This window comes from Aulonocara stuartgranti (assembly GCF_965226115.1).
Source record: "Aulonocara stuartgranti genome assembly, chromosome: 7".
Classification (NCBI taxonomy): Eukaryota; Metazoa; Chordata; class Actinopteri; order Cichliformes; family Cichlidae; genus Aulonocara; species Aulonocara stuartgranti.
The window spans coordinates 34,866,550-34,880,923 of record NC_138945.1 but is presented as its reverse complement, the minus strand read 5'-3'; the positions used below and the strand labels follow the sequence as shown (position 1 = coordinate 34,880,923).

The window sequence follows — 14,374 nt, the reverse complement described above, 5'->3', positions numbered from 1 at the left end:
AAAAGAGTACATGAATGCAGGGTTCGCACCGTTCCTCTTTTTTTGTCATTTGGTCAAGTTGTCAACTTTTTGTCTTATGTATTTCTCACATTTGGGTTTCCTAATAACCTTGTTGAACTTTTATTATATTTCCTTGTTACAGCCACCTTCCTACTGCACCTTTCACATTAATCTTGGCAACATTTATGTTACTTTACTAATTTTGGAAAGTCCCCTTTCCCTCTCTGTCTCACAACCCTCATGCTTAACCAGGCTATTTTAGCAGCTAAAATCACCGCATTACATTTAAAACAGGAATGCTTCACTTGATAGCTAATAAAAAATAAAATAATTTATTTGTGTCTGTCATTCCTTAAACAGTTTAAATTATGTTTAAGTAAAAAGGAGTTAACCTAATATGTCTGAGTTTGTTGAGCTATCTTCATAGTTACTTTGGTCATTAAGTATCTGCCTCGAGGCGTCAGCCACACAACCTTTTGCTTCTCTAGGTGCGTTAGCCATTGTTCACTGCAAAACTACATAAAAAATATTTCCAGGTTCAGAAAAGATCCCAGATAACTTGCAGTTATCTTTGCCACACTGATGGCAAACTATGAAAAGTTTGGTAGGTAAATAACAAATTCATGGTGGGAAATATTTTTCAATTAAGGTCTAGAAACCTGTCTGTACTTCCTGATAACCAACAGTCATTAGGCAAAAATCTATATTCCCCAACCAGTTGCCAAGTGGTTGCTGAAGGTAAAGTCGGTTGCAGTCCTTGCAATTAGTTTTATAGCTAGCAGATTATCTAGGCCTGTTCGACTGATAGTGTTGAGAGTGTCACAATAGTACATATATATATATACAGCAGTCACTTGAAGGTTAATCATCAATCAATGTCGACTATATCTTCTACTTCAAGTAATGGTACAGTGCTTTGCAAATTTCTTGGACCACCTTTAGAAATCTGTCAAAAGCCTGCTTAAAACAAAAAATTACTTAATTCGCTGAACTGAATCTTTATACCCAAATTTGATCCGGCACACTTGACTTCTCTGACAAGTCAGAAAATAAACAAGCATAACATTAAACCACTAAAACTATGTTTTCTGTTCAGGAATGCAGGTAAATAATTGTAATTTGGCATCTTAATCAAAAGTTAATGTGTTTTACTAATCTGTTTCTGATTTTTTTTGTGAACCAGTAAAGTTTAAAATCATTGATAAAAACATCTTTCAGAATTTAAAATATGCTGATTAAACAGCTCGCACATACTGGTGGATTAACCATTACAGGAAAAAAAGAATTAATTTTTTTTAGTTACCAATACTGTTAATTTAGGGCAGCTATGTCATAAACCAACCATTATATTGGTTGGTAGAATCCACTTCACTCTTTTATTTTTTTTACTCCCTGAATTTCAAGCCATAACTGTACTTTAGTACTACTACTGTTTCCAACTCAGTTTTTTTAAAAGAACTATAAAAGTTAAGGTCTCCTAATGTTACTCTTCAGACCAGTTAAACACACTAGGGTTAAGAGCTTTAGACTAAATGCAACTTACAGTATTTTACAGTTGTTTTGGCTCAGCGTGAAAAATCTTTTAATTAATTTATGCCTTATTCAACTGAAGTAATGGTAATGTTTAACCGAGCATCGTAATGTTGCAGTTCACCGAAGGGGGTTATCATAGAGTACACTGAAATCATGACTTCTGGCATTTAAAACAGTAAAAGCCTCACACAGTAAGCCACGATGTATACCACAGAGCTCAGTGAGACATTATGAAGTGGAAACAGCATTTGTGGTGATTACCAATCATCTTAAATTGTTGCTCACCTGGGTAAAGTTAAAATAATGGCACGGTCTGTCCAGGCTTCCCAGTAATAATCATTTAAAGTGCATTAGCTACTAAATCATACCGACCAAGCTTTAGTGTCCTGCCTTTTGTGGTTCATAATAGGAGTGTGGCAAATCAGCCCGTCTCTTTGAATTGCCAGTTTTGGATACTGAATTGCTGTGATAAAGCTAAAGCAACTGAAAAACAGGGTCAAGTGTTCAGTGAAGAAGATACAATCACTGAGCATCATCCAGAAAGGTATTTTATGTATGCAATAAATATGTGGTGATTTCTTCTTTCCCTCGTGTCCTGTAGTCTTGGCTATCGGCTAAAACAGAGCTTGAGCCAATTCTTTTATTTATTTAAACACTGATTAAAGATGTATTTGACACAAATAAGAGCTGCAGCCTACTTAACTGACACTGCCTATTTCTTGCAAATACTGAAATCCTGCAGGGTTTTTCCTGGCTGAGAATAGGCGAGCGCCCCTGGAAGCACAATCAATCTGTGTACAGTAAAGGCAATGAGTTTGTGTCATCTTAAAATGTCTCAAATCTATGTTTTCAGGTTATTTTTTTAAAAAAAAGAGTGTCCAGTCTGTTTGACTACATGAAATTTTCAAAAGAAATCCTCTGTCAGAAATGCTATAAACATCTCTATGCATGTAGAAAAAGACTGTCCTGGTGCAGAAATGCACTATAAATTAAAGCTTAAATAGAGAAATAAATCCTAAAATTACTTCTCTGTTGTTCTGTCTCTGATTTGTCAAAGCACTATAAATTATGTATTGATCTATTAATAACAATATTGATACAATATTTTGATATACTTCTACTACGAGTATACAAAGGCAGACAGGCAAACAGATTACTAAAAGAGTCGATTAAACAGAGAGCCAAACATGAAAGTCACATGAGAAACATACAATTAAAAAGTATGATTTAATTTTAAAACAGTGAAAAACTAAAATTAGACAAAACAGCTGCAAGCTGATAACCATATAACGAGATGTAAAGTCATCACATACAAGCAGGTCTATAAAAATGAGTTTTAAGAAGGGATTTAAAGGAAGCCAGTGAATTTGCTAACCTTATCTCCTCAGCCAGGCTGTTCCAAAGCCGAGGGGGCCTGATAGCAAAAACACGGACACCTTTAGATTTAAGCCAACTGAGGATCTAAGGGCTGCAAAATAGTTCATAGGCGGGTCATCATTTATGCTCTGCAGCTTGAGGCCAGACCCATACGTGCTCTAAAAGTGATCAATAAAATCCTAAAATCAGTTCTAATACGAAGCGGAGACCCCGGAGAGAAGCAATGATTGAGATGATGTCATTTAAATGTTAGAACCAGTAAGAAGCTGATCTGCTGCTTTCTGAACCAGCTGGAGGTGAGACAGACTCTTGGTTTACGTCAGATAGGAGGGAGTTGAAACAGTCAAGCCTATTATTAAATTACTCCTGGATTAATAAGCAACAGATGGCCTGTTGTTGAAGCCTGTTGTCTTCCCCCCTTGGTTAACCTAAATTCTTGACTCCAACCAGTCTTCTTCTGTGGTGCCTAACATGACTCAAGTTTGTGCTACACATAACCAGAAAGCTTTCTTTTCATATATACTCAAGGAAAGATCATGCTTTGGGTTAAGAAACACCTTTCCAACCACATTGTTGCTTTCTGCTCTCAGAGTAGAAAGGTGCCATAAACAAGTCCATTTACTGTGTTCCATTTTATAAAGCCAGTCAGGCCAGCTTTAAAGACAAGTTTCTTTTATTTGAATAACAACCTCAATTATGAGAGTAGAGCACTTTAGGAAAGACTATCTAAAGGGACAACAAAGCAACATGATTGCTATCCAAAAGACAGGTTTAATGACCAAACCAAATGAAGGCTTTGTGCTACACTGGTCATCTTTGTACACCGTAAAATTTAATAAGCTGGCTTTCCTTAAAAAATAATGAAAATTCATTCACTTAAGAAATTCAAATTGTCCTGGCAACCACCTGTCACTGGGGAAAAATGATTAAATACCAACCAGCTGTAATTTGTTGTTGGTGATTTCTGGCAGTCAATTACTGGTGTAATTGGTTGCTGTACCAAAAACCACCTTGCGATTGCTTTGGCTAGCAGATAGCCATGGCTGCCAGTAGTTTGTTTTGAAGACAGTGACTTAATAATCATAATAATGGATTGCATTTATATAGCGCTTATATAGCGCTTTTCGTCCTCAATACCACTACTCATTCACACACTGGTGGAGGCAGCCACAGTTATAGCCACAGCTGGCCTGGGGCAGACTGACAGAGACGAGGCAGACATATCGCGCCATCGGCCCCTCTGGCCAACACCAGTAAGCGGTAGGTGAAGTGTCTTGCCCAAGGACACAACGACCGAGACTGTCCGAGCCGGGGCTCGAACCAGCAACCTTCCGATTACAAGACGAACACCCAACTCTTGAGCCACGATCGAAGATGCAGACAAGTCGGCATCTTCAAAACAAACTATCGCCGACCAAAGCAATCAAGGAGGTTTTTGAACCTAGCGACAGTTTGAGGGGTGAAACGCAGACGTTAAGATCAGCGATTGTCCAATCTGCCCCAACAGCCACGGCCACGCAAGTGATCGAGAGAGAAACTACAAAGGCATACAAATTTATCAATGAACCAGTCTATTCTGCCCACAAGCTGTGGGTCATGGCCGAAAAATCAAGCATTGTATTTAAAGCAGCCAGATAGTTTGGGCATCTGTCTAAGATTTGTCCTGGAAGCCTCCCAGGTGAGCTGTTCAACCCAAAGGAGATTCTAGGACAGACCTGGAACACACTGGAGAGATCTCAGCTGGCAGGTGAGAAGGAGGTCAAAGCGTCTCTGATTAGCTTTTAGAAGATGGATGGAGGGATGGAAACCTTGGTAAAAGCACTGAGCTTGTTTAGCTCTAATGAAGGAGCCTTTAAGATACATTGAACAGACTCCTGATAGACTGGGAGTGCCTAAAAGCTTTCCAGATGATGTTAGATTAGGATAAGAGTTGCGTTAGTTTAGGTTTTGTTATCCTTATTTCACACACATGTCAGCAGGTTGTTAAATGAAACATTTTTCGCTAATGATTGTGGTGTTTAAATTGGCGCAGAGAGGAATTTCCCAGATTGCACTTCCCATGATTTACTTCTGTCTCCTATTTCGTCCATTAAAGGTGGATGAATAAAAGCAGATATGTGAAGCAACTTCTCCACAATGGTAAGCAACCACTAAATGTCTGCAAAGCCCAACCAGAGTAATGAATTCATCCATTTTCTAATCAGTGAACTTTGTGACAAGTTTCTGAGTGTTGCTTTTTTTCAGCACCACTCTGATAAACATGGCACCATGGAGAGGAAGAGGCACTCTAGCGACTCAGCACATCTGGGGGAAATCTCAGGGGAGCTGATGCTTCTTGACAATTCACGATTTACGACAACAATAAATTTAAAAAACGCAGGAACTTTTGTGCGTTTTTTTTTCTTTGCAAGGTGGCAGTGGATTCATTGGCAGACTGAAACACTTAGAAATGAAAAATGAGCAGAGCCCCACACATTCCAGCCCAATCTAAAAAGGTGTAAAACGTTTCCAGATGGCTTCAGGGAAATTATTGTAGCGTGTGCATATCATCATCTTTTAGTCTTTTCCCCCAGAATATCCCAGTTGGCTCCTGAAGTGGCTCATTATCATTTTTTTTTCCTTTGCGACTTTTTCACCAGAACAAATTGTGTTGCTGGAGAGTCCAAAAAGTAAATTCTGATGTTTGCTAGTATTTGGAGGACAGGAAACGCCATTAAAGTACCTCATCCACTACTAAAAAAGTACTTTTCTATTAAAAGAACCTTGTTTAGAGACCTCTGGCAGCCAGAGGGGCAAAATGTGAGGCTCCACACTGGGCCTATTGTTTGGTAAGTCCCATTTGTGAATACCTCCACAGGACCAGCCCCTTCATTAAAAACAACAGAGTCACTGCTGCTCTGCTCAACATCCCCTCATGCCCGCTGCTGCTGCTGCTGCACAGCAGCCTCCAAAATCAACGGCGAGCAGCTGACAGCACAGCTGTTTAAATCTAAGGCACTCCAGGGTGAAGTTTGAGAGAAAAATGTGGCAAAGTTATATATCTACATCTGAGCCATTAACAAGTAAGCTGGTCTGATTTCTGAGCCTTAGATGTTATAGATCATGTTTTACTGTCTTGTGCGGGGACAAAATTAAATTGAAGGCTGAATTTGGTTTGCTGCATGGATTTCATCAAAAAGCAATACAAAGAAACATATCATTCAATATACAAGTCTCTTTTTATTAAACTGCATAGACATCAGTTTACGTCTATGTACATGTCAGAACAGAGATCTATTGCCAAAAGATTTCTTAAAACAAATTAATTTTATTCAACATTTTCTGCCCTGTGAACTAGATTTAGATCCACCCCCAAATTAGGATATTAAAAAAAAATAGTTAAATGTATTAAAAATAAAGATGTAAGCAGCAGTAAATATATATCATCTTTTAAAATTATATTTTTTCTTTTTATATATATATCTTCTTATTAAAAATATAAAAAATTAAATACTAATTTCTCACTGGGTAAATCACTTCTCAATAGCTACTGATAGTGGCATAAACTCCAAAATGTTTTTAACATTTTAGTGGTGTTTCTGTAGGTCAAGCACTAAAAGCAAAATGGAGGCCCCTCTGCAGGTGGTTGGTCTTTAAAATGGCCACAAACAACTCTGCTGTCCGCCTCTCTGTCCATCAGCAAAGCCCCAGTAGTGTCTGCAAAAACAGGAAGTCATCTGTTAGCTTTATATGAGACAGAGCCAACGATGAATAAGCTCCAAGTCATGGTGTGCTTTAAAAAAGGATAACTTATTAACCAGGGCTCCAGATATAACACTGTCATTTATGTACAGAGATTGAGTCTTAATATAGTTTGAGAGCACAAAGTTCAAAACTGTAGGTCAGGAACAAAAATACATCACAAAGTTTCCCATCACAGAAATAGATATTTGTTGTCCCTAAATCCAAGAAAAGAAACTTACCATCCAAGAATCCAGGAAAACTAGTTAGCTAGTTGGGAAATCACAGTGTGTTTGTGGATTTGGGCGCTGGAAAAAACAGAGACGATCAAGTTAATTTTATTCAGAAATGAGTGTAGGCTCTGCATCTAATTATCTGCACATTAATAATTAATGGGCATGATCAACTCAGATTCAGGTTTAGTGGATTTACCTCAGGCAGACAGCCGCTCCTCCGTCTTTCTTCCACCATTCGTCTGATCAAAATCCATTCTGATTGGCTGGTGATTAACACTTGTTTGTGTTAATAGTCAGTATTAGAAAACGGATCAGATTACCGGTGTGATTTATTAGTTTGATTTGTTAATCCTCCATAAAATCAGTGCATTTATCAGGGAGAATATCCTTAACTGCCTAAGTAAAGACACCTCTGAAGATGTGAGCAAAGAGGGAAGAGCAGAAGAATTTTCTTTCATTACATGCAGATAACACCCATGATATTAACCAGCCTATGGAAATCTTTCCAGTCACTTTATTTCTCGGGGCATGCATGATTTACTTCTTGAGTAATTAAATGAGGCTTAATGTTACAACATAAACCATGTAGACTGTGCCACTTGGGACAGAGCAACAATTTCATTTGAATTGTTTACACAGCTGAATGCCGAGCACAAAGTTAGAACCATCAGAAAAGCAGCAGGCAATTACTTTTTCCCTTAAATATACAACTAAAAGAAAGTGCTCAGGGGCAGCAGTAACAATTAAACACTGACGCTTATTTAAACAGCTAATCGCATAATGTTCTGTTTATTTTTAACTTCAAACTGCAGTAGCATCTATATAGGGTGCACAGTCTCTAGGATTTCTTTTTGTCTTTTGCTTCTAAAAACATTTAGTGAATATGCTTTCTATACCAGTGCTTCTTATCATTTTTTCTCATCTACTCCACAGATGTACTCAAAACACTTTTCTCTACCCCCAGACAGCTTTCATGTTCATGTGACAAACAACTAACTGTGTAAAATTACTACATTAACAGTTCATCGACTGCTTTTAGCTACTTCTCCATTTAGCAGCTATTAATTCCTATTACAGTTTATGTTTATTTAACAATATAACTTGTGCTGTCAGAGATAAACGTTTACATATCGTTTAGCGATCTTTCAAGTGCTAATCTATATTTTTAGTTAACAGTTTGACCTTTCTTTTAGCAAAAATAACTTTAGCTAGCTACTATTTCAATCCTAAATTCATTAGGTTTGCTAATAATTTATTTTGAACAGTAAGCTAACATTTCAATTTAAACTATATCTATTTTATTAAGCTATTTCATTGGTTTAGCCATACTATTAGCTAATAATTCTGTTAGCCATGTTTTTAGCTACCTCCTGTAATTGTCAGTCACTACAAAAGTAGCTATAGTTTTACTCAACTGTGGGCTTTTACTTCTGTTAAATTCAAGTGTTTTCATATAATTTCTTTACAAAGTTAACCATTTATCTGTATTTCATATTAATCCATAAAGTTCTATAAAAATTTAATTCATTTATCCATAGCCCAGTATTAGTTAATAACTTTAAAAATATTATCACTTTATACTAACAGTTCCAACATTTAGTCACAATTTTACATAGCGTTCAACCATTTACTTATTTGTATTTTTTTCAGCACTGTTTTCTTTATTTATGTATTTCTTTTGGCTTCTGTTCTGCTCGTCTGTTTCTTTCAGTCAGCTGTTGATTTTTATTCTCAAACTTGTTCAGGTTAATTCAGTTCTTTAAATAATTCTAATAATTGTGCCAATCTGTCCTTGTACACCTTGGAAGTACTGTTTAAAGGCAGTAGTTTTTAATATCGAGGTCCCTGAGGGGATTGAAAAAACATAAAACATTTCTCAGTGTCAGTCCTGCCAATTTTATTTATTTATATTGTAAACAACATGAAATATTAATTTAGGCTTTCGTGGTGCTGTACATAAAAGAATTCTGGCTTATTTTTGCTTCTTTTGAATATTATTTTGCAGGGCTTTTATAATCCACTTGTAATCCTTTGAGAGAGGCACAATAATCAGCTCAAGTGATGTTTTCCACTTGACATCACCAGTGTGTGAATTATTAAAATAAGCGGCATTTTTCCTGACTTCAGCGCAAAGAAAATAAACTTAACAAACACACTAATGATCATTAAGTGAGAGTGGCAGTAAGCGTTGTTTCGAGCCAGTATATGAGCTCACTTGGCAGCTTAAACACACTTCACCACCGCTTTAATGCCGTCACCTGCTGAGCAGTTGCTGTAGCAACAGTGCGTAAATACCAAACTACCACCTAAAGCAGCACAATCCATAAATCCTGCTTCAAACACGAGCCTGCCTCTTGCTCTTTCTCTCAATCTTTTTTTTTCTTTTTGTCCACATTTCTGCTGTTTGAGCTAAAAGCACCACAGAGAGGAAGCGTCAGCTTGATGCGATCAAACTCACCTGTAAATGAGGAAACTGGAGATCCCAAAAATGATGAGAGCTAAGCCAGAACCCACAGCTACAATACCCAGAACTGGCAGATGACCTGAAAACAGGAGGAAAAACAAGGAATTCACACTCTCATATGTTCAGCAGATGTCCACAATCATATCTTTGAAAATAAAGGAAAAACGCACAGATGTGACTTCCTGAAGTACAGCTGTGGTGCTTTAGAAATCTGTCACCCCACAAACACACAGCCACACTCCCAACGCACAATTAAAACCTAACAACGATTAATAACACCTGCTGGAAGTCGGTCAGTAAAGTAGCAGCGGCGGGTTTTATTCAGTTTCAGCTTCTCTGTTGTTACTGAAATTAACAACAGGTGCACTAGAGGGGCAACAAGGAGACAACCCCCAAAACAATAATCTTCATCTTGTCTGACTGTTTTTTCACTAGTTTTGCATTTGGCTAGGGTCAGTTCCACTATGGGTAGCACAAGGAGATACCTGGACTCTGCAGAAGTTGCACAGGCAGTCCAACTCCTCTAGGTTCGCACATTAATACGTGCCATTACCAGAAGTTTCGCGAGTCTTCCAGCACAGTCTGAAGAGCCTGGAGGAGATTCCAGGAGACGGGCAGTTACTTTATTAGAGCTGGATGGGCCTGTAGAAGGTAGTTAACCCATCAGCAGGACTGATATCTGCTCATTTGTGCAACAGGAACAAGATGAACACTGCCGAGCTACAAGAGCTGCATGACCGGTTTGGCACTGGGTCAGTGATGGTCTGGGAGGCTTATCCATGGAGGGACACACAGACAAAAGCCAGGGTTCAGCATATCAGGAGGAAATCCTCAGACTCATTGTCAGCCCCTACATTGGTTCACGGTTCCTGGGCTCATGGTCAGGCATGCAGACCACATACCATTTTTTTTTTCACTTTTACTTGGGTGTGTTTTTTAATTCAGCTCTCTGTAGGTTGATCATTTTCATTTCCATCAAACAATGTGGCATCCTTTCATTCCTCACACATTACCCCGTATGTATTGCAATTTCTAAAATAAAAACAAATAATACATTCGTTTTAAAAGGCCTCTGTTTTGTCTCTTTTGAATAACTACTATTGCTCATTAATAAGACTGAAGTATTTCTATTATCCGATTACTCAATTAATTAATACAATTAATTAATAAAATTGAATACTTGATTACAAATATAATTTATACCTGCAGCCCTGATCCTAACAGGAGTAGTAGAGATGACATTGCTCTTCTAAGGATCTTTGCTATTTCTTCTTGTAAAATGCGCACTGGTCACCCATTGCTCCAACCAACCACCACATGTAAATTCTCAGCTTTATGCAAAAAAAACCAAACAATTTATGCTTCAGTATCCCAGGCAAGACTTGCTTATAAGGGCAGTGGGAACGGGTTCCAAATCTGACGATTTCTCCATGAAAACAACACCACGCCATGAAGCACAGCTTGTAATGTCACTGTTGTTCTCGCTTTGCATTTTTTAAACTTAATTAAAGTCCACCCCAACAGTTCAACAGAGAAAAAACAAAACCCATGAGCAGTCTGGTTACTTTTTATTTGTTTCGTTTTCTGATGTGTGTCAGAATACTGCAATTATCAAACTTGTGATTGTACTCTGTTTTCTCTGGCCAATTAATGACAGGCTTCAAACGCTTATAATCATCTCAATTATCTAATTCACTCCAAGCTGAAGTTGTGAAACTCTTAAGTGTTGATATGCTTCTCCAAATTTCTCAGCATTCATCATCATTGGTGTTGAAAGTGAGCCTCCATTCATTATCCTGTCTTCACACCACAATACATTTTAATTGCAGTGTGGTTTTCCTTCTCTGTTTATCATCCCTGATAGAAAAAAACCCCCAAAAAGTGTCACTGCTCAACAAAGACAACTTCCTGCGCTCATATTTCACCGCCTGTCACTCAAGTAAATGCTCCACTTCACCCATTTACTTTATAGACACAAAGAGCTGGGAAGGAACTGAAGAAAAACAAGGCATTTATCACGGTAGCTTTATTTAAAATAGGAACAGCGCATTAGTGCCCTGTAATATCCACCTGATTATCAATTCCATTCTAACCAAGGTCATGAAAAAAATATGCTATTAAGCTATTATACTGTGTGTGAACTTTTTATAATTCTTGTCATGAAATTAGTGTCCATTAGAAAGCCTTGTGCTGCTCGTTTGTGACAGGTATAATCACCTGTAGGTAGGTAGAAAGGGGTAAGTGTCTTATTACATTATGACGGGTCATACCATCATTACAGGAGGGGTCATCAGTCGAAAAGACGCAGGGGGGGTTGTCCAGTGGTGGGCCACCACTGGGCCAGTGGATCTTCTCTGTCTGGGACCAAATGATGTCTTTGGTGGTTCCATTGTAATATGCAACAACCTGCAAATACAGAGGGAAAAAGTCTTAATTTAAATATGCTCAGATACAGCACCAAATGTTTCTTCTCTTTAGCCTCAAAGTGGTGGATTTAAATTTTAATTAGTCCAATACTTTGGACTAATATTAAAACAAATGTGATAATCATAGTGACAATGATGAGTCAGGTGAATACAGGCCAGAGACTGGTCTACAACCATCTGGTAATCACCAGTTCTGAGGGAAAAGTGTGTCTTCCCCAAACTGGCAAGTGGTTCCTGGAGGTCGATAGAAAATTGATTACTAAAGCTAGAATCACATAGGCCTAGAGGTCAATCAGTGACCTCTGGCAGTCACAATTGCAACACAACTGTCGACCAGGAAACTGGAGTTCAGCTCACGATTGGGACTATTTTTATGTTTGTCTTATACTTAGTGTTCACTTTTATTTAGTTCAGGAAAAAAAATTTGCACAAAACACAATTGTTATCACACCAATACTTTGTGCATGGATGGATATGTTGATAGTTAGATATGATTGAAAACATAATAACCATTGGCTGCAAAATAGTATCAACCCTCCACAGGCTGCATGTTACCACCATGCCTGAGGAGTTGGTAATGTTTAACCTGGCAAGCATACTTGCTAAATATAAGTTTTTAAAGAGGATAAATATAGTGAGACCTGAAGCTACAAAGTTCGTAGGCGACTAGCCTTGAAAAGCATAAAGACAGGGAACCAGGTACCTTTGTTCCTCTCCAGTGGTGCTTCTGAAACTTGTCAAGGTGACAATGCTGTTATTTTATTTTATACCAGAAATGAGCAAAAAAAAGGTAAAAATGAAAAGAGCCAACTGAGTTGATATTACAAGAAGAGCTGCTTGCATGTTTTCCCTCAAGTCATATAACAGATAAGGTTTTCAAAGAGTCTTTATTACCTCAGTTTTAACTTAATTATCGTATTACCTTCATTTAAATTACTTTCCTGCAATCACAATTGTACAAAGGTATTTATTTAAGATTATGTGATTGTCCTGTCTCTGAATCAAAATATCAGCAAACCTATCAACATAATCAACATATGTTTTGCGTCACTAACCCCCTAACCTGGTATAACATAGGTAATCATTGCATGCCATGCAATGTAATGATTAAAGGAATTAATGAAACGTTCAAGAGAAAATACAGAACTGTAGGATCAACATCCACACAAGCAGCGACCATCCTGAAAGGCTTGTGCGCGAGGGAGAGAGCTTTATTTTGACAGCTCCATGAGCAGCATCTGTTGTACTCCAACTCTTCTCTGGTAAGTTTCAATTGCTAGTTCCACGTGATCCTCGACACAGGAAGATGTTTATTTTGGAATCTGTGCTCTTATTTAGATTATAAAAAATGATGAGTTTGGACATGTTTTGGCTACCTTGTGATTGGCAAGTTGAATGCCATATAAGCATGGTGATGGGCAAAAGTCTCAATTCATAGCTCAAACCTGAAGTCCACAAACCAGTGGGTAACAATGCCATCTATTACATGATATACTGTCTACCATACATATGCATTTGGAGTACCTTAATAAAATGGAAATACTTCATTTGATTACGCCAAAGTCATGCTAATGTTACTTTTTTCTTAAATAAATCTAACACATAAATCCAGTGTAGCTTATGTTTTTATGTTAATATTACATATCTTCAAACATTAAGCAACAGAGGACGTTACAAGAACACTTCCACAAACAAATTTTGTTTATACGAGAGTTTCTGTTCAGTGGAAAATAAATATTAGTTAATATTCCGTTTCCCATAATCCACTGATACAATATATAGACAAAATCATTGGACCACCTACACAATGCACCTACAGGAGTTGCTAACCCTTGGGAACCCATGCCGAGACGCTCCAAGCGCTCAGCTTTTGTGCTGATGTTGCAATTATTGAGCTAGCGGAGGGTTGATGGATTTACACAATATTCTCTTTAACGCTTGACATGGCTAAGTGCTTAATTTTATACACCTGTGACAATGCAACTGAAAACAACTGAATCAAAGATGAGGAGAATACCTTTTGTTCATATATGTATCAACAAAAAACTTCTAGCTATGTTCAATTCAGTTACAAAAATCTGTTTCTTATTTTCTTAAAGGGATTTTTCCCCTTGTGCAAAGATGAACATAGATTTTTATATTGTTAAGGTTGAAACCTAAAACTGCTCATGTGATGTTTTCATTAGCCTGCTGGTCAATATGAATCCACCAATTACAACCCAGGGATAAATGAGACCAGGAAGTCACACTGACAGCCTCTCAGGACCACTGTGAAATTCTAATTGAAGTCATGTGTAGCTAACCCACTTATTCTGCCCTCAGGGAGGAAAAAAAAAAACACACTGGAACCGTTCACAGCGGTGTTTGCAGAGCACAACATACAAAAATATTTTCATCGGACTGTTTGGGGGAACTGAGGTTTTATGCATCTTATCATTAGAGAGGTCAAGACCCCAGAATATCTAACAAACAGACCACTTTCCGTGCATGATGTCAAACATTTTATTTCACTGCGTCTAAAGCCAAACATGAGGAAAGGCTGTGGTTTAAAACTGCACATAATGCTGAGAAGAATTTTGGGGAAAATGTACAGTAATTAGCGACACATTCAGTAAATT

General features: G+C 37.7%; 2 protein-coding genes across 2 annotated transcripts in view; one reads left to right on the top strand and one right to left on the bottom strand.

Annotated features, from left to right (window-relative positions):
- Positions 1 to 14,374, bottom strand: part of npr2 (natriuretic peptide receptor 2) — an 86,351-nt gene that overhangs the window by 45,554 nt on the left and 26,423 nt on the right. Inside the window, exons 6-7 of the mRNA XM_082542062.1 lie at positions 11,601 to 11,736; positions 9,325 to 9,409 (exon numbers count right to left, since the gene is read on the bottom strand). Coding sequence (XP_082398188.1) covers positions 9,325 to 9,409; positions 11,601 to 11,736 — 221 coding nt within the window. The remainder of the gene's footprint in view (positions 1 to 9,324; positions 9,410 to 11,600; positions 11,737 to 14,374) is intronic.
- The window catches only part of spag8 (sperm associated antigen 8), an 88,771-nt gene that overhangs the window by 59,167 nt on the left and 15,230 nt on the right, over positions 1 to 14,374 (top strand). The window lies entirely within an intron of this gene.